At 51.3% G+C, this 21,424-nt stretch overlaps 1 protein-coding gene across 3 annotated transcripts in view; it reads right to left on the bottom strand.

The window, feature by feature from the left end:
- HASPIN (histone H3 associated protein kinase) overlaps window positions 1-21,424 on the bottom strand; it is a 107,996-nt gene that overhangs the window by 67,241 nt on the left and 19,331 nt on the right. For all 3 annotated transcript variants that reach the window (XR_012320013.1, XM_073677108.1, XM_073677109.1), the window contains exons 2-7: window positions 9,010-9,205; window positions 7,726-7,833; window positions 4,527-4,650; window positions 2,690-4,003; window positions 2,406-2,601; window positions 1,599-1,681 (exon numbers count right to left, since the gene is read on the bottom strand). Coding sequence is in view for 2 of the 3 variants with exons in the window: in XM_073677108.1 (XP_073533209.1) it covers window positions 1,599-1,681; window positions 2,406-2,601; window positions 2,690-4,003; window positions 4,527-4,650; window positions 7,726-7,833; window positions 9,010-9,203 (2,019 nt within the window). In the remaining variant the exon portion in view is untranslated. The remainder of the gene's footprint in view (window positions 1-1,598; window positions 1,682-2,405; window positions 2,602-2,689; window positions 4,004-4,526; window positions 4,651-7,725; window positions 7,834-9,009; window positions 9,206-21,424) is intronic.

Here is a 21,424-nt window from a genome sequence, read left to right as displayed (position 1 = left end):
TGTGAGCCCTCACGGGCAGGGTCCTTGCTCCACCATACCGCTGCACGACCAGCTCTACCCTCACCTACTGTATCCTCACCCATCCCTTGTAGACTGTGAGCCCTCACGGGCAGGGTCCTTGCTCCACCATACCGCTGCACGACCAGCTCTACCCTCACCTACTGTATCCTCACCCATCCCTTGTAGACTGTGAGCCCTCGCGGGCAGGGTCCTCGCTCCACCATACCGCTGCACGACCAGCTCTACCCTCACCTACTGTATCCTCACCCATCCCTTGCAGATTGTGAGCCCTCGCGGGCAGGGCCCTCGCTCCACCATACCGCTGCACGACCAGCTCTACCCTCACCTACTGTATCCTCACCCATCCCTTGTAGACTGTGAGCCCTCGCGGGCAGGGTCCTTGCTCCACCATACCGCTCCACGACCAGCTCTACCCTCACCTACTGTATCCTCACCCATCCCTTGTAGACTGTGAGCCCTCGCAGGCAGGGTCCTCGCTCCACCATACCACTGCACGACCAGCTCTACCCTCACCTACTGTATCCTCACCCATCCCTTGTAGATTGTGAGCCCTCACGGGCAGGGTCCTCTCTCCACCATACCGCTGTAAGACCAGCTCTACCCTCACCTACTGTATCCTCGCCCATCCCTTGCAGATTGTGAGCCCTCGCAGGCAGGGTCCTCTCTCCCCCTGTACCAGTCGGTGACTTCTAATGTCTAAGATTATTGTAATTGTTTTATGTATACCCTTTTCACATGTAAAGAGCCATGGAGTAAATGGTGCTATAATATTATATTGTGAATTGCAGATTATATTTATTTTACTCACTTATATGGCGCCATTAATTCCACAGCGCTTTACAGACATTATAATCACTGTCCCCATCGGGGCTCACAATCTACATTCCCTATCAGTAGGTCTTTGGAGTAGTAGAGAAAAAAAGGTAAAGGCAGCACTCACCGAATCTTCATGAAAAAATCCTTTATTTTCAAACTCAAAACATAGTGGGGGTCGGCATGTGGCAAAATCCCCGGAGAGAGGAGCGGGGGAGAGGGGAGCAGAGGAATACGGCCGTTTCGCAACCTTCCGGTGCTTCTACGGGTCCTTTAGCTATCTGCACCACCAGACGAACCTCTGAGCACATGAGCAGAGACTAACACAGGAGTCTGCTGAGAGTGATGAACGGTGTGGTGCCAGTAGTACTTCTCTCACCCTGAACGGATTATGTCTTTGGAGTGAGGGAGGAAACCCACGGAAACACGGGGAGAACATACAGACTCCTTGTAGATGTTGTCCTTGGTGGGACTATCTGTATCTTATGTACTGTAGTGTTACATGTTCAGATATTCTGAATACTGCTGCTATTACATTACTATAGTAGATTGTGACAGGAAAGGGGACACCATCACTAAAAGAAGGTCACAACTTCAGCCTCTTTTCTTAAGAAGATAGGGGGCTTAGCTCCATGTCTCACTACACTGCGTGCTCAAGTGTATGAGGACAGTATACACACACCACCCACCCCCGTCTCAAACAGGCTCTGTAAACGACACATGGACCTGACAATGGCACATCTACATTACCAGATCAGCATTACCAGAGAGGAGTTCTGGGAGCACAGCGACATATTTCCTCCATTTCTTCTCCTCACTGGGTAACTGGAAGGTGATTCTGCTTCAACTGAGGAGAGACATAAGAAAAGTGAGGAGGCGGCGGCAGACGAGGCGGCGGCAGACGAGGCGGAGGCAGACGAGGCGGAGGCAGACGAGGCGGAGGCAGACGAGGCGGAGGCAGACGAGGCGGAGGCAGACGAGGCGGAGGCAGACGAGGCGGAGGCAGACGAGGCGGAGGCAGACGAGGCGGAGGCAGACGAGGCGGAGGCAGACGAGGCGGCGGCAGACGAGGCGGCGGCAGACGAGGAGGCAGAGGCACACAGCCCATGTATGTGTATGGAGAGGGGAGTAGTGCAGTCTGTACAGGGGGATCACACAGCCCATGTATGTGTATGGAGAGGGGAGTAGTGCAGCCTGTACAGGGGGATCACACAGCCCATGTATGTGTATGGAGAGGGGAGTAGTGCAGCCTGTACAGGGGGATCACACAGCCCATGTATGTGTATGGAGAGGGGAGTAGTGCAGTCTGTACACTGATGAATTTGTGCTTGTACATTAGAGCAAGGCACCAAACTTTAGTTAAACTTGTCAGCTGGAAACTGCAGATTTGGGGTCTGAGAATGACTGAAGTTTGCAGCCTGAAGGAGCTTGACCTGTGGTTTTGTGAGTCAGCGGTGCTCGGGGGGGGGGGGGGGGTGGCGAGTGGGGAGCAGCTCTGCTCTGATCCCACTGACCCTTCGGGACATCTGAGACATCCCACCTCTCTGAGTTACATTACGCGAGTTCCTGACCTTTCTTCCTTCTATGGAGGGACAGAGCAGCCCGTAGTCGTGCCCACCGCTGAAGGTCCTTCTGAGGGTCTCGAGCAGTCAGAGAGTCTGTAGATAAATTGAGGTTCACAACAGCCGTAGAGTTCAAGAATGATGAGGTCAACAATGTGGTGGAGAGCAGAAGAGAAGAGGAGTGCGTGTCCCCAAAACCGAGATCCTGAATAACACAAAACAACAGACAATGGTGAGGACAGTGGACCCACAAGACTCCAACATTACCTGTTGAAGGCACATCCATGACCCACCTCTCTAGATCGGTCCTGAAAGGAGAGCTGCTGTTTGGTTTTTTTCTTGCGCGTGCCCCATCTCTTGGCGCTGAATCCACTGATGCAGACCTTCCTGCCCGTGCCCACAGTCTGCGGCAGCAGCGCATTCGGCCCCTTGCTCTTCAGCACAGAGGCAGTGATCTGAGGAGTGTTTGCTACAGTCTGAATGGTGGGCGAGCGGCGGGACAGCACCGCAGACTTCTCGCTCCTAGTACGAGAACTGGGGCTGTGGACATCTCTGAATGCCTTGTCCTTCACTTTATACTTGGAGACGGCAAGAGAATCAAGAATCACCACAGGCTGCATTGGATCCTGGCCCCGCTCCGTCCCCAGGACAGGAACACTGCTCTTGTCAGCTACGACATGAAGGTCACCACGGTCACTGCTCGGATTCAGAGGGTCTCCTCTTTTCTGACAGAAATATTCTGCCACAAACTGGGAATTTAATCTGACGAATGGCTGAAATCTTTTTCTACAGAAATCTTCAGATTTGCAGGGATTTTCTCCTAAGTGTCCGTCAGATCGGCTGCTCCCCAGCATCTGAACACAGACCGATGCGTTTCTGCTGCGGTGCGCCTGCTGCGGTGGTATCTCCCGATCGCCCTGGAGGGTCCGAGTAGTCTCCTTACCTATTGAGAAGTCACCTGAGAACAGTTCGGCACTGAGGTTAAACACATCAACATATTCCTGGGGCGCAGACTTCTCCTCACAGATGAAGACGTCTGATGGCGACTCCGGAGAGGAGACCACAATCGGGGACAAGAGACAGACAGACAAAGGCTTCCTGTCATTACTCGTTTTAACAATCAGACGTTTCACACCAGACCCGGGTCCATCATTGCACCTTTTATCGACTGACTTGGTTCTGGCCACTTTAGGTGCTCCTGCGCTCGTCCCACATCCTTCACTAGATGTTAGAGCAGTGTGGCTTCTCACTCCATGTGAAAGTATGGCCTCTCTCTGTGGGAGCGTCACCTTGCCCAGAGGGACACCACATGGTGATGGGTGCAGTCCACCAGAAGAGGAGTCAGAGTCCACCCCGCAAATGACAACACTGTCCTCCAGCGCCTCACATAAGGCCAGTTGCCGAACAAAGGCATTTCTCTTCCGGGGCACAGCGGTCAGCATCATGGACGGCGTGCTGGAGAGGAGCGGAGGCTTCTGGAGAGGACTGTGCAGCGTCTCAGGCGAGGAGTTCAGGAGATTGGTCACGTCTGAGCACATCCTCGGCTTCTTTCTCCTCAGACTAGCAGCTGTAAAGTCTTCTATCGAGTCAGGAGACTGGAAGGAATGCTGCAGAAACAGAAAGGAGCCACCAACTTGTGATCAACAAGCCTCCACATTGTCCCTCAGGGTGAAACACAACCCGTACCCCCCGGTCCACCACGTTCCTCAGCCATGCCCACTGGTCTATCACTCTTCTCAGCCATGCATTTACTCTGTGCCCCACGGTCAATCACCCTCAGCCATGCGTCAACCCTGTGCCCCACGGTCAATCACCCTCAGCCATGCGTCAACCCTGTGCCCCACGGTCAATCACCCTCAGCCATGTGACTCCTGGTCCATCACCCTCCTCAGCTATGCGCTAGCCCTGTGACCCACGGTCCATCACCCTCCGCAGCCATGCGTCAACCCTGTGCCCCGCGGTCCATCACCCTCAGCCATGTGCCTCCTGGTCCATCACCCTCCTCAGCTATGCGCTAGCCCTGTGACCCACAGTCCACCATCCTCCTCAGCCATACGCTTCCCATGTGCCCCGGATTCATCCTCCTCAGCCATACACTTCCTAGTACATGGACACACAGTCACGTCCTACCGTTCTCCTTCTGGTTTTACAGCTCCACGGCTTCATGACCACCACAGGTCCAGGAGGTTTACGGCGAAAGGTTACCCACTTCCTCAAAGGAGTTGCCAAGGCGCCAGGGGAGGACGGGTGCAGCCTAAAACATTTAATACGAAAACACAATTGAAAGTAGACAGTCGAGAGCTGACCACAGTGGAGCATAACCCAGCAGTCACCTGACCCACAGGAGGTGGGCCCATATCAGGTGGGCCCACATCGGGCGCCGTCTATAAGTATTGTGCACTGTGAGGACACGGCTTCTAATCTTAATTAGCTAGACCTTAGGCCAGGATAAATAAAAATAATAGTGTATGTTGACTTTTGAAATTGGGTTCTTCTTTGGTTGCACAACACAGACTATCGTTCGTATAAACCTGAACGTTGATCACTTGAGTTGATATTTGGTAAATGATGAATGGCTAAGATCTACATCTTATATCAGCTCCTGCAACGTATCATCTGCCAGTTTTGCAACACAGCGACTCTGAACAATGAATGTTTGCTAAATCTCGATTAAACATTGTGTGGACCCTGTAGCTTGGGGGACTCACAGAGGAGTATAAATTATGCAAATTGATTAAATGCTCAAACAATGAGACATGAGCCCTGCACCTCCCCCACTGACATGTGAATGATGACCTGAGCCACAGATAGATATATATTATAAAAAAAAAAAAAAAAAAAAAAAAGATTTCTATAGTGCTGCTAAGAGGATAAGAGAGACTCTTGAGGACAATAGTTTGGGGTGGTTCTATCCAGAGAGAGGCAGATTTGGATTCTACAGGATTCCAGGCTAAGGGTACACGACCCTGATTGGAAGGATATGATAATAATTTTTTTTATTTTTATAGCGCCAACATATTTCGCAGCACTTTACAAATTTTAAGGGGGATTTATACAGACAATACAGAATAAGCATATCTCATATCGAAAGGAATGAGGGCCCTGCTCGCAAGCTTACAGTCTATGAGGACTCCATTGGCCATCAGAGAGCCCATGAACACATTTGGAGAAAGCCAGGTTGGGACAATGAGGTCACCTGGCCACAAGATTATGTTTGGGGTTGCCAGGTTGGGACCGTCTGGTCTCCTGGAACCCATGGAGAAAGCCAGGTTGGGACAATGAGGTTACCTGGAACTCATGGAGTTGTTCGGAGAGTCCAGGGTCAGACTCTCTGGTATCATGGCCTTGTACCTCAATGCATTGTCAGCTTACTAAGCTTGCCGCTACCTCCTCTCTGTGGGTGCCCACCAAAAGCGGGAGGCCAATGGTTGAGGTAGTCAGCCCTGGAAGTTCCAAAGTCGCAGCTGTTCTATCCCAGGCAGGCGGAGGAGGAGGAAGGGTGAGACAATGTAATTTTGCACCATCTTGGGTATTTGCTAGGACTGTTTTATGTGTTTATTGTCTGTTTGATGCTTTAATAAAATATTGCCACGCTGTTTTACCCTCACCCTGTGTTGTCTGAGTAGTATTATGCCCAGGAAAGACCCCAGTTCTTCACATTTTGGGGGCAGTGGTGGGATACTACTCAACCCAGCGGATCTGGGGAGCTGCAAAGGGACTGTGTTCGCTCACAAAATAAAAATGCTCCACAACCAGGGAGGCATACAGACACACCCAGCAGACCATAGGTGAGGCATACACAGTGGGTTTCGGATGCTACCATGTCCAACCCCACCTGCCCGGCCTTGGGAGGAAGACCGGAGAGGTTTGTGGTAAAGCGACTTGCTCGGCTCTCCAGAGGCAGAAACAGGACACACGGTTTGGGTTAACTTCCTGCGGGTTTATTGTGTGGCATAAACTCCAGCAGCATCTCATAAAAATAAACATTCCCTCTCGGGGTTAACAGGAAAACAAAAGATAAAGTATAACAGAGTCCTTTAGCCAGCGAGTCTTTGTCCGCTTCAGGTAGCACAGTGAAGTCTCAGCAACACCAGTCCTCCGGTGTTGCTCTCTGGCTTCAGCCCAACACAGCCTGGAGACTTCACTCTCCAGACTGGAAAAATAGTGACTGAGCATTTAAACCTTGCTCAGCCACACCCTGAGGGGAGGTAGTGTGAATGGCTTTACACCCTCTTTGCCATTCACAAAAAAAACACACCCCCTTTAAGAGAGTTAACCCTCAGTATATAACATGCTGGCAGAAATTTTGTAGGTTTCAGTTCACACAGGCTAGCAACCTGAGTGACACATACCTCCCCTCGTATATCATAACAGTGACTATCACAGGAAATACAGCAGCAACAAGAAATGGCAACTACAGGAGCTGTGCCAGCTTCAATGGAATACCGGGCCACCGACACTCATCGGATTTATTTCAGGAACCACAGGATGCAGAGGACGGCATGTGTGGACACTATGGATAAGAGTCATTTGTCGTCTATTACGTGTGGAGTTTATTCGCAAGGAAGACATGGAATATGCTCTGAGGAAACTGGATGATGCAAAATGTTGTTCTTATGAAGGTGAAACCTGTTACATTGGTGTCTGTGCTTAAAGACATGATGATGGACTGCCCCCGATAAGTGGAGGAGGATGAATGGGATCCTATCATGTCTGGCTAATTAAGATAGGCATAGGGATACAGCTTATCTCAATTAGCCAGACTTTAGGCCAGGAGAAATACACTATTATGAGACGCTCGGGTCTCCTGGCCTTGTACCTCGATGGACTGACAGCTTCCTAAGCTTGCCGCTACCTCCTCTCTGTGGGAGCCCGCCAAAAGAGGTGGGCCAATGGTTGAGGTATTTGCTGGGACTGTTCTATATGTTTATTGTCCGCTTTGTGGTTCAATAAAGTGTTGTCACACTGTTTTACCCGCACCCTGTGTTGTTTGAGTAGCATTATGCCCACGGAAGACCCCGTGCACCTATATACAGTGAGCACATACAGCCGCGCCCTCAACGAACCGGTCATCAGAGACTTCCTCATGTAGTTAATGTTGACGCCAGAAAATTCACTGTAATCACTGCAGCATCCCGCCATCTCCGATGCTTGGGTGGTACAGTAACTGTGATTGGATATGTGCCGAGTACCGTCATTTGTGGTGCAGTGGGCGATACAACAGGTCTGCCAGAACCAGCAGCAGATGCAGTGGTGATTGTCCAAACACGGAGGTCTCTGATGACCGCTTAGAGGCCACTGGCTGCCCCTTTTCGGTGCAAGTCCTCACCTGTCATCATTCTCCTTAACGTTAGACCGGGAGCTGGAGCTCGATGTCTTTTTGCAGGTCCGTCTCTGCGGCTTCACATTTACTCTAACACTAGGGGCACGAGATTTCCTACAACACAGAAGACCGAGCATTACCCACGAGATACTACCCTCTGAAGGGAAGTGCATTTCAAGAGATAGTGTGCGCTGCCCTCCAAGTATGTGCGTGCCCCCCCCCCCTAACCCTCGAAGGTGTGCGCACCACCCAGATGGTGACGTACGTAATACGAGTGCAGACGTGTGGCCCCCGGATGGTGACGTGCGTAATACGAGTGCAGACGTGTGGCCCCCGGATGGTGACGTGCGTAATAGGAGTGCAGACGTGCCGCCCCCGGATGGTGACGTGCGTAATAGGAGTGCAGACGTGTGGCCCCCGGATGGTGACGTGCGTAATAGGAGTGCAGACGTGCGGCCCCCGGATGGTGACGTGGGTAATACGAGTGCAGACGTGCGGCCCCCGGATGGTGACGTGGGTAATACGAGTGCAGACGTGTGGCCCCCGGATGGTGACGTGCGTAATAGGAGTGCAGACGTGCCGCCCCCGGATGGTGACGTGCGTAATAGGAGTGCAGACGTGTGGCCCCCGGATGGTGACGTGCGTAATAGGAGTGCAGACGTGCGGCCCCCGGATGGTGACGTGGGTAATACGAGTGCAGACGTGCGGCCCCCGGATGGTGACGTGGGTAATACGAGTGCAGACGTGCGGCCCCCGGATAGTGACGTGCGTAATATGAGTGCAGACGTGCGGCCCCCGGATAGTGACGTGCGTAATACGAGTGCAGACGTGTGGCCCCCGGATGGTGACGTGCGTAATACGAGTGCAGACGTGCGGCCCCCGGATGGTGACGTGCGTAATACGAGTGCAGACGTGCGGCCCCCGGATGGTGACGTGCGTAATACGAGTGCAGACATGCGGCCCCCGGATAGTGACGTGCGTAATACGAGTGCAGACGTGCGGCATACGAGTGCGGCCCCCGGATGGTGACGTGCGTAATATGAGTGCAGACAAGCGGCCCCCGGATGGTGACGTGCGTAATATGAGTGCAGACGTGTGGCCCCCGGATGGTGACGTGCGTAATATGAGTGCAGACATGCGGCCCCCGGATGGTGACGTGCGTAATATGAGTGCAGACGTGTGGCCCCCGGATGGTGACGTGGGTAATACGAGTGCAGACGTGTGGCCCCCGGATGGTGACGTGCGTAATATGAGCGCCTGGCCTGTTCGCTAGTTTTGCTCGTTGCTCACCTTTTAGGCATAAAGTCGGGATCGTCAGAAGAGGAGGCCTCCTGTGAAGACTCAAGGTGAGAGGAGGAGCTGGAGAAGATATGATTCTGATCTGCAGGAGAAAACCACTTCTGAGGCTCAACCCTCCTCACAGGCTGCAGGCGGGCGTACGTCCGGATAACACCGCCACGAGCACCCCCACATCTTCCAGCCATATCTAATACATTAGATCAGAGGAGAAAACAGATTCAGCACAAACCGGCAAGAGAATGCACAGTCTTCCCGCCTCCCAACGTGACGTGTGCCCCTCTCCCTTACATACTAAATATACAATGCTCAGAATAAAAAAAATAAAAAAAAAAAAAAAAAAAAAGAGTACACCCCCTGTGAAGAGTCAGATTTTAATCAATATCTCACTGACAGCCTGGATGCCGGAGGGAGAGTGGCGACAACTTGTCTCCAGAACTCAGCATAGGTGTGTGGTTGTTAGGAGACACTTGGCCACCGAGTCACGTCACGGTCATTCCTCCTTCAGAAATGCAGAGGAGTCTTGTATCATTGTCATGCAGAAGTGCTGGTGTGGAGACACGGGGTCTCCCGTGGGCAGAATACTACTCAGACAACACGGGGGGGGGGAGGGGGGGGGGTAAAACAGCGTGGCAATACACACACACTGGACAGGGGTATACAGAGTATATGCAGCCGACAGCATGCATACACACATACACACGAGTATATGCAGCCAGCATGCATATACACATACACACTGGACAGGGGCTGTCATAAAAATCTTAATTTCTCCCTCTCAGGCCCCTCTTCACACCACCTCCCTTATAGTATTTGTCAAAAGAGAAGAGCCGACACTGAGGCATGTATGCAATTTAACACACAGGAGAAATAGCTTGTACACAAATGCTAGCACAAAGGGTGCTACCAAACATGTGAGTGTGTTTTACAGTGACACAGGCTTGTGATAAATTTGCATCTAGTCAAGGAAGATTTAGTTCCTGGTTTCAAAAGAAATCAACAGAGATCGGCAGCTAGGCCGGCGCCCAGATGAAATATGGAATATCTGGAGTTCTATACTTCCGATAATAATGGGGACCTTATTTTCAGTGGCAGGGCCAGCTAAGGAACAATACGCTAATTTTTCCGTAACGGTAAGCCCCTCCGGTGAGCTGAGGCGCAAAAGTACCAGAATAACGGACCGCATCCAAGTCATGTGTGGTCTCTGGAGAAAAGTAAATTCATAACAGAAATTATGGTATCACTTTTGGGCTTCTGCGATCAACCAGCAATAAGTTATCCCAGAAGTTAGAGATTCTAATAAAAATATGAAGGCTGGAGCCCAACCCACAAGAGATCATTACAGGGGGTGGGGGTAGGCCTCTCCCTTCGGCATAAAAGACAGCGGAAGGGGGGAGAGTCAGGGCTCGTTGCCGGGAGGTATAGATTCTATAACCAAAGGATCACGTTCAATAACGGTCAAATCAAGCTATACTGAATCATCTCTGCTATCTAGTACGCAAGTCTTCTTTAACCCTGTTTATTTTGTGTAACTGAATAGCTATGTATATTTTTCATAAACACTGCCTCCCTTTAGGATTAAATATAAAATGTAATAGTTCTGTTTCTTTTGCTCTGTAATCATTCCGACCCCCGAAGCCATATACGCTACCAGAACGCAGGCGTCCGGCCAGGCCTGTATTAAATATCAAATTTGGTCAGTGGTGGCAGCGACTAATAATTGGGCTATCGTGAAGCTGGCTGGCATTGACCGTACGGGGGAGTATACACATATTCCATGTGTTGGAATCCAGAGGTGTATACGCTATACGCTTTCTGTTCGCTTGCCGAAAGCTACGTAGTGAGTAACTGGGATCGCGTGTGCGCGAATCCCTGCTCAATCCTGACAGAGTGATGGCAGCGGTGGGATATTGTGTGATCTTCCCGGTGTTGTCGCTGATGTTCCCTGACAAATTGGTGGCAAGCGGTGGGATATTACAGAACATCAGTGGCTGGATTGAGTAATCATTCCGGTCACTGAAAACTTGCACGGTTCTTGTGAGAATTTGGTGAAAAGCTTTAAGAAATCAGACTCCGTGTTTTAATATTTTTTTTTTTATCTGGGACGTTACTGTACATGTAGCAGTTGCATCCCCTCCTTTCTCTTGTTTTTCTGTCCTATCTTTGATTTGGCAATGATGGCTACGCATAGAGAGCCCTGGTATCACCAGCAGACGAAGGCCATTCTCACTGCCCTCTGTGAGCTGGGACAGATTGACCCCATGGGCAAAAACAATGCCCAAATGACTGCTGAACTGTTGCAAGGTGCCGCAGAGTCACTCCTACAGCAAAGCCCTGATGATGGGGCGGCCAGCCAAGGAGAGGACCGGAGAGGAAGGGCTTCCTTTCCCCTAAACGAAAATACCGTTTGAGGATCCTACATGTTCCTTTTGGGAGAAGGCACCAAAACTGGATGTCGCCATAGCCAAGGCCTCAAAGAAATTCTCCCTCCCATTTGAGGACATGGGCGTCTTAAAAGAAGCCATGGATAAAAAGGCAGACACCTTCCTAAAGGGTTCCTGGGAAGCCGCTGAGGGAGGTTAAAACCTGCGCTAGCTGCCACGTGTTCAGCCAGATTATTAATTGTCTGGTTGGATCAGCTTGAAACACAACTGAGGCAGAAAACATCTAGAGACACAATCCTTGAATCTATCCTGGTGATGAAAGGGGCAGCGGCCTTCCTAGCCGACGCCTCGGTGGACTCCGTCAGATTAGGTGCTAGAGCGGCAGGGCTCGCTAACGCGGCTAGACGAGCCCTCTGGCTCAAATCTTGGCCGGGGGACCTACAGACTAAATCTAGGTTGTGCTCCATCCCCTGTGAAGGAGAGTTCCTATTTGGGCCCGCCCTTGATGACATCTTGGATAAAGCAGGGGACAATAAGATGCGGTTCCCTATCCTGTCTAACACTGCTTACAGGAAACCTTTTCGGAGTAAAAGGTTTAGCCATAGAAAACCCCCTAAAGAGCAGGATAGGTGGGAAGACAGGAGAAGGAAGACTAAAGGGTTCCTATTTAATAAACCCTCCAATGATAGCAGAAAGCCCTCCCCCCCCAATGAAGTTTTGCCCCGGGTGGGGGGGGAGGCTATCAGGCTTTCTCCCAGCCTGGGAGCCAATATCCAACAGCTCATGGATTCTGAGCCTAATACAATCGGGCCTGAAACTCCAGTTCCTCAAATTCCCTCAGCAAAACTTTGTCATAACCCCCGAAAGGTCCTCAAACGAGGAGCAACTGGCCTTGGAGCAGGAAATTCAGGGACTGGTAGGGAAGGCAGTCCTTCAGGAGGTGAGGTCCCGGGGGGAGAAGTGGGCTTCTATTCTCCATTATTCCTGAGGAAAAAAGCAGATGGGACGTACAGGATGACTGTGAATCTAAAAAAGCTGAACAAACTTTTGAAGGTGGAAGCCTTCAAGATGGAAACCATAAAATTGTCAGTAAAAATGTTGTTTCCCCGATTGTTTCATGGCCGTCCTGGACTTAAAAGACGCTTATTATCACGTCCCGATACACAAAGACTACCGGAAGTTCCTCAGGGTAGCAGTTCCTATGGGTGGAGTGGTCAAACACTATCAATATACGGCCCTCCCATTCAGCATCGCCATAGCCCCAAGGGTTTTCCACCAAAGTTGTTGCAGAGGTGATGGCTCATCTAAGGGAACAGAACACTCTGGTAGTCCCATACCTAGACGACTTCCTGATAATAGGCAGCTCCTTCCTAGACTGCAAATCTCATCTGAAAAAAGTAATGGATTCCTTGACTCGCTTAGGATGGCTTTTGAATCTGGAAAAGTCCAAAACAGAACCATGCCAAATACAGGAATATCTAGGCATCGTGCTGGATTAAAAAAGACAGGAGTGTCGTCTCCCCTCAGAGAAAATCCACAAAATCATAGGCCAGATATCACGGGCAAAGTCCCACCCATGTATGTCCCTTCTAGGCTCCCTGACAGCATGTTTTCCGGCCGTCCAATGGGCTCAAATACATACCAGGACCCAGCAGTGGGAAATCCTAGAGGCATAAAAATCTCTAAAAGGGCATTTAGAAGGGCTGTTAACGCTATCTGCAGTAACCACACTTTCCCTAGAGTGGTGGGGGGACAAACAATCTAGCCCGGGGGATTCCTTGGACAATCCGGAAACCACAGATCCTGACCACAGATGCAAATCCCGGGGGCTGGCGGGGGGGGGGGCTCAACAACCTGGTAGCTCAGGGGGTCTGGACAGAACGCCTTAAGCTAGATTCATCAAACATGAAGGAGCTCCTAGCAGTAGAGCAGGCACTCCAGGAGTTCATGCACAAACTACAAGGACACAACGTGAGGGTCTTTTCAGACAACCGAGTAGTAGTGGCATACCTAAACCACCAGGGGGCTACACGGTCCCATTCTCTAATGCAGGTGGCAGAGGTCATATTTCGCTTAGCCGAGAGAAACTTACAATCCCCATCAGCCCTACACATAAAAGGGATAGAAAATCGCACCGCAGACTTTCTGAGTCGGACACAACTAAAGCATGGCGAATGGGAGTTAAGTCAGTCAGTCTTTCGGGAGATTGTACGAATGTGAGGTCATCCCTCCATAGATCTGTTCGCCAACAGTCGGAACAAGAAAACACACTTTTTGCTCCCTAGATCCCAAAGGGAACCCGGTAGCCGTGGATGCCTTCACGATCCCGTGGAGTTACCCTCTAGCTTACGCTTTTCCTCCGACTGCTCCGATTCCAGTTGTTTGAGGAAAATCAGGGAAGAGAAAGCGAGGGTAATTTTCATAGCCTCCTTTTGGCAAAAAAGGGCATGGTTTTCATGGCTGAGGAGGTTATCAATCTCCAATCCATGGGTTCTTCCGGACCTTCTTTCTCAGGGTCCGGTTCTCCATCCTCGGGCTTCAAGCTTACACTTGACATCCTGGAATTTGAGAGGGCTCTTCTTGCGCAGACCGGTTACCCAGTGATGCCTTGCGGCGCCGCGTCATCTGGGGGCGCGCTCGCGCATGAGACCCGGAAGTTGAAAAGAACGCCGCCGGGCCGCGCCGCGCTCCCACCTGCCGCAACCAGGGGGGTGCAGCACAGCACCTCGGCGGGCCTCGACAGGCCCTGTCCTCTTCTTCTGGACCCCCCTCCGCACACCCTAAAGGCCCACTGACACCAGCGGTGGAGCATCAGGACACCGCACCAGCCGAGGCAGGGGGGCCCAAGCTGCCTGGATCGGACTGGCCGGACCTGGCATCCCACGACGTCCATCTTCAGGCACCCCGCAGGTATGCCTCCTCTGGAACTGTAGGATCGGGTCAAGGACAGGAAACCAACTGATGCGGGAGAGAGGCACCGCCCTTTTATCTGTAGGTTGTCTGTCCTTGAAGGGTGAATCCCCACTCTCCGTGGTGCAGTCATGGGGGAAGGAGAAAAGGTGTGTTGTGGTAAAGGGGAACTCAGCCACCTCACCCCGCGGGGTGATGCTGCTGAGGATCCCCTAAAGCGAGCCAGCATAAGTGCTATGGGCAATGGGGGCAGGCACGGACACCAGGAAGCAGGTCGTCCAGTGCAGGTGATCAGGGTCATGCCAGATGGTGGCATGGTTGGTGGTAGCTGCCCCATGACTAGCACAGCTCCAGAGGTAATGGGAAATGATGGGGGAGAAGAATATGGATCATAAAGAAGGTGGTCCCGTGCAGCCGATCAGTGTCACGGCGGACTGAGACATGGCCGGTCGTAACTGCCCCATAGCTAGCACGGCTTCCCAGGTAGCCGTGAGGGATGGAAGGGTAAGCCCCTCAACTAAGCAAGGTAAAATAAAGGTGTGTCCCCCTGTCTGTCAAGAGTATGGGAGGAAGGTACCCATAGCCTGTCAGAGGTGTGGGGAAAATGTATCCCGAACCGGTCAGGGTGATCGGAAAGCTGGATCCCCAGTAGGTCAGAGTGGTGGGCGATATAGGTCCACGGCTTGTCGGATCAGTAGGAAAGGTGGGCCGCGAGGTAGGCTCAAGGGGCGATCGGTAAAAAATATTAAAGAATTTCTCCCTTCCAGGCCCCTCTTCATCCCCCCCTCCCCTACAGTAATTGTCAAGAGAGAAGAGCTGACACTTTGACCAGTGGAGTCTATGCAAATTAACACACACAGGAGAAACAGCTTCTGGACAAATGCTAGCACAAAGGGTGCTACAAAACCCATTTAGCATGTGATTGTGTTTTCCAGTGACATAGGCGTGAGATAAATTTACACGTAGCTGAGGAAGATTTAGTTTCTGGCTTCAAAAGAATTCAACAGAGTTCTGCATTTGGGCCGGCACCGACACGAAGTATGGAATATCTGGAGTTCTATGCTTCCGATAATAATGGGACCCATATTATTAGTGGCAGGGTCTGCCAAGGAACAATACGGATAATTTTCCATAGCTGTACGCTCCTCCGGGGAGCGATAACGCAAAAGTACAGAATGACAGACCGCAGCTGTATCATGTGTGGTCTCTGGAGAAAGGTAAATTCATAATGAAAAATATAGTATCACTTTGGGGCTTCTGCGATCAACCAGCGAAAAATTATCACAGAAACCAGATATGCTAATAAAAATATGAAGGCTGGATCCCAGCCCACGTGAGATCATCACAGGGGGAATGTGGGCAGGTCTCTCCCTTCAGCATAAAAGACACAGCCGAAGGAAGGGGGTCAGTGCTCATTGCTGGGAGTATATGTTTCATAAGCAAAGGGTCACGTTCGCTGAACGATCATAGGAGAGCTCCCCTGCAACTGTACCGAGTCGTCTCTGCGATCTTTATAGTAAGTTTCTTCTTTAATCCTGTTTAATTTGTGTAACTGTATATTCTGTACTATAAATGTCCATTTGTAAAACCTTTTGTATATTTTTCCTAACACTGCCTCCCTTTTGGATTAAATATAAAATGTAATAGTCCTGTTTCTTTTGTTCTGTAACCATCCCCTACCCTAAAGCCATATACGCTACCAGAACGCAGGCGTCCGACCCGGCCTGTAGTACATTTCAAATTGGGTCGGTGGTGGTAGCGATTAATAATAATTGGGCTATCGTGAAGCTGGCAGTGACCGTACTGGGGGCGTATACACATATTCCATGCGTTGGAATCTGGAGGCGAGACTCCATACGATCTCTGCTCGCTTGCCGATGGCTACATAGTGAGCAATCGGGATCGTGTGTGCGCGAATCCCTGCTCAATCCTGGGAGTGATGGCAGCGGTGGGATATTGTATGATCTCCCCGGTGTCGTCGCTGTCGTTTCCTGACAGGGGTATAAAGAGCAAATACAGCCAGCAGCATACATACATACACAAACACTGGGCCAAGGGTATGTGCAGTACCCACAGGCAGTACGCACACACACACACACTGTCCAGGGGTACACAGTATACACAGGCAGTACGCACACACACACACTGTCCAGGGGTACACAGTATACACAGGCAGTACGCACACACACACTGTCCAGGGGTACACAGTATACACAGGCAGTACGCACACACACACACACTGTCCAGGGGTACACAGTATACACAGGCAGTACGCGCACACACACACACTGTCCAGGGGTACACAGTATACACAGGCAGTACGCGCACACACACACACTGTCCAGGGGTACACAGTATACACAGGCAGTACACACACTGTCCAGGGGTACACAGTATACACAGGCAGTACGCACACACACACACTGTCCAGGGGTACACAGTATACACAGGCAGTACGCACACACACACTGTCCAGGGGTACACAGTATACACAGGCAGTACGCACACACACACACTGTCCAGGGGTACACAGTATACACAGGCAGTACGCACACACACACACTGTCCATGGGTAAACAGTATACACAGGCAGTACGCACACACACACACACTGTCCAGGGGTACACAGTATACACAGGCAGTACGCACACACACACACTGTCCAGGGGTACACAGTATACACAGGCAGTACGCACACACACTGTCCAGGGGTACACAGTATACACAGGCAGTACGCACACACACACACACTGTCCAGGGGTACACAGTATACACAGGCAGTACGCACACACACACACACACACTGTCCATGGGTACACAGTATACACAGGCAGTACGCACAGGCAGTACACACACACACACACTGTCCAGGGGTACACAGTATACATAGGCAGTACGCACAGGCAGTACACACACACACACACACACACAAACTGTCCAGGGGTACACAGTATACACAGGCAGTACGCGCACACACACACACTGTCCAGGGGTACACAGTATACACAGGCAGTACGCACACACACACACTGTCCAGGGGTACACAGTATACACAGGCAGTACGCACACACACACACACACACACTGTCCAGGGGTACACAGTATACACAGGCAGTACGCACACACACACACTGTCCAGGGGTACACAGTATACACACGCAGTACGCACACACACACACACTGTCCAGGGGTACACAGTATACACAGGCAGTACGCACACACACACACACTGTCCAGGGGTACACAGTATACACAGGCAGTACGCAAACACACACACTGTCCAGGGGTACACAGTATACACAGGCAGTACGCACACACACACACACTGTCCAGGGGTACACAGTATACACAGGCAGTACGCACACACACACACTGTCCAGGGGTACACAGTATACACAGGCAGTACGCACACACACACACTGTCCAGGGGTACACAGTATACACAGGCAGTACGCACACACACACTGTCCATGGGTAAACCGTATACACAGGCAGTACGCACACACACACACACTGTCCAGGGGTACACAGTATACACAGGCAGTACGCACACACACACTGTTCAGGGGTACACCGTATACACAGGCAGTACACACACACACACTGTCCAGGGGTACACAGTATACACAGGCAGCACGCACACACACACACACACACACACTGTCCAGGGGTACACAGTATACACAGGCAGTACGCACACACACACACTGTCCAGGGGTACACAGTATACACAGGCAGTACGCACACACACACACACACACTGTCCAGGGGTACACAGTATACACAGGCAGTACGCACAGGCAGTACACACACACACACACACTGTCCAGGGGTACACAGTATACACAGGCAGTACGCACAGGCAGTACACACACACACACTGTCCAGGGGTACACAGTATACACAGGCAGTACGCACAGGCAGTACACACACACACTGTCCAGGGGTACACAGTATACACAGGCAGTACGCACAGGCAGTACACACACACACTGTCCAGGGGTACACAGTATACACAGGCAGTACACACACACACTGTCCAGGGGTACACAGTATACACAGGCAGTACACACACACACACTGTCCAGGGGTACACAGTATACACAGGCAGTACGCACAGGCAGTACACACACACACACTGTCCAGGGGTACACAGTACACACACTGTCCAGGGGTACACAGTACACACACTGTCCAGGGGCATACAGTGTACACGGGCAGTGCACACACACACTGTCCAGGGGCATACAGTGTACACGGGCAGTGCACACACACACTGTCCAGGGGCATACAGTGTACACGGGCAGTGCACACACACACTGTCCAGGGGCATACAGTGTACACGGGCAGTGCACACACACACTGTCCAGGGGCATACAGTATACACGGGCAGTGTACACACAATTTCCAGGGGCATACAGTATACACGGGCAGTGTACACACACACTGTCCAGGGGCATACAGTATACACGGGCAGTGTACACACTGTCCAGGGGCATACAGTATACACGGGCAGTGTACACACACACTGTCCAGGGGCATACAGTATACACGGGCAGTGTACACACACACTGTCCAGGGGCATACAGTATACACGGGCAGTGTAAACACACACACTGTCCAGGGGCATACAGTATACACGGGCAGTGTAAACACACACACTGTCCAGGGGCATACAGTATACACGGGCAGTGTAAACACACACACTGTCCAGGGGCATACAGTATACACGGGCAGTATACACACACACACTGTCCAGGGGCATACAGTATACACGGGCAGTATACACACACACACTGTCCAGGGGCATACAGTATACACGGGCAGTATACACACACACACTGTCCAGGGGCATACAGTATACACGGGCAGTATACACACACACTGTCCAGGGGCATACAGTATACACGGGCAGTATACACACACACACTGTCCAGGGGCATACAGTATACACGGGCAGTATACACACACACTGTCCAGGGGCATACAGTATACACGGGCAGTATACACACACACACACTGTCCAGGGGCATACAGTATACACGGGCAGTATACACACACACACACTGTCCAGGGGCATACAGTATACACACACACACACTGTCCAGGGGCATACAGTATACACGGGCAGTATACACACACACTGTCCAGGGGCATACAGTATACACGGGCAGTATACACACACACACACACACACACACACACACACACTGTCCAGGGGCATACAGTATACACGGGCAGTATACACACACACACTGTCCAGGGGCATACAGTATACACGGGCAGTATACACACACACACACTGTCCAGGGGCATACAGTATACACACACACACACTGTCCAGGGGCATACAGTATACACGGGCAGTATACACACACACTGTCCAGGGGCATACAGTATACACGGGCAGTATACACACACACACACACTGTCCAGGGGCATACAGTATACACGGGCAGTATACACACACACACTGTCCAGGGGCATACAGTATACACGGGCAGTATACACACACACACTGTCCAGGGGCATACAGTATACACACACACTGTCCAGGGGCATACAGTATACACGGGCAGTATACACACACACTGTCCAGGGGCATACAGTATACACGGGCAGTATACACACACACACACACACTGTCCAGGGGCATACAGTATACACGGGCAGTATACACACACACTGTCCAGGGGCATACAGTATACACAGGCAGTATACACACACACTGTCCAGGGGCATACAGTATACACAGGCAGTATACACACACACACACACTGTCCAGGGGCATACAGTATACACGGGCAGTATACACACACACACACTGTCCAGGGGCATACAGTATACACGGGCAGTATACACACACACACACTGTCCAGGGGCATACAGTATACACGGGCAGTATACACACACACACACTGTCCAGGGGCATACAGTATACACGGGCAGTATACACACACACTGTCCAGGGGCATACAGTATACACGGGCAGTATATACACACACACACACACACACACTGTCCAGGGGCATACAGTATACACGGGCAGTATACACACACACACACTGTCCAGGGGCATACAGTATACACGGGCAGTATACACACACACACACACACACACTGTCCAGGGGCATACAGTATACACGGGCAGTATACACACACACACACACACTGTCCAGGGGCATACAGTATACACGGGCAGTATACACACACACTGTCCAGGGGCATACAGTATACACGGGCAGTATACACACACACTGTCCAGGGGCATACAGTATACACGGGCAGTATACACACACACTGTCCAGGGGCATACAGTATACACGGGCAGTATACACACACACACACACACACACACTGTCCAGGGGCATACAGTATACACGGGCAGTATACACACACACACACACTGTCCAGGGGCATACAGTATACACGGGCAGTATACACACACACACACACTGTCCAGGGGCATACAGTATACACGGGCAGTATACACAGACACACACTGTCCAGGGGCATACAGTATACACGGGCAGTATACACACACACACTGTCCAGGGGCATACAGTATACACGGGCAGTATACACACACACACACTGTCCAGGGGCATACAGTATACACGGGCAGTATACACACACACTGTCCAGGGGCATACAGTATACACAGGCAGTATACACACACACTGTCCAGGGGCATACAGTATACACAGGCAGTATACACACACACACACACTGTCCAGGGGCATACAGTATACACAGGCAGTATACACACACACACACTGTCCAGGGGCATACAGTATACACAGGCAGTATACACACACACATACTGTCCAGGGGCATACAGTATACACAGGCAGTATACACACACACACTGTCCAGGGGCATACAGTATACACACACACACTGTCCAGGGGCATACAGTATACACACACACACTGTCCAGGGGCATACAGTATACACACACACACTGTCCAGGGGCATACAGTATACACACACACACTGTCCAGGGGCATACAGTATACACACACACACTGTCCAGGGGCATACAGTATACACACACACTGTCCAGGGGCATACAGTATACACAGGCAGTATACACACACACACACACACACACA

Source organism: Phyllobates terribilis, unplaced genomic scaffold (genome assembly GCF_046119375.1).
Source record: "Phyllobates terribilis strain yellow unplaced genomic scaffold, ASM4611937v1 Scaffold_4__5_contigs__length_816908805, whole genome shotgun sequence".
In the NCBI taxonomy this organism is placed as follows: Eukaryota; Metazoa; Chordata; class Amphibia; order Anura; family Dendrobatidae; genus Phyllobates; species Phyllobates terribilis.
The sequence above is the reverse complement of the archived record's forward strand: the minus strand, read 5'-3'. Positions and strand labels throughout refer to the sequence as shown.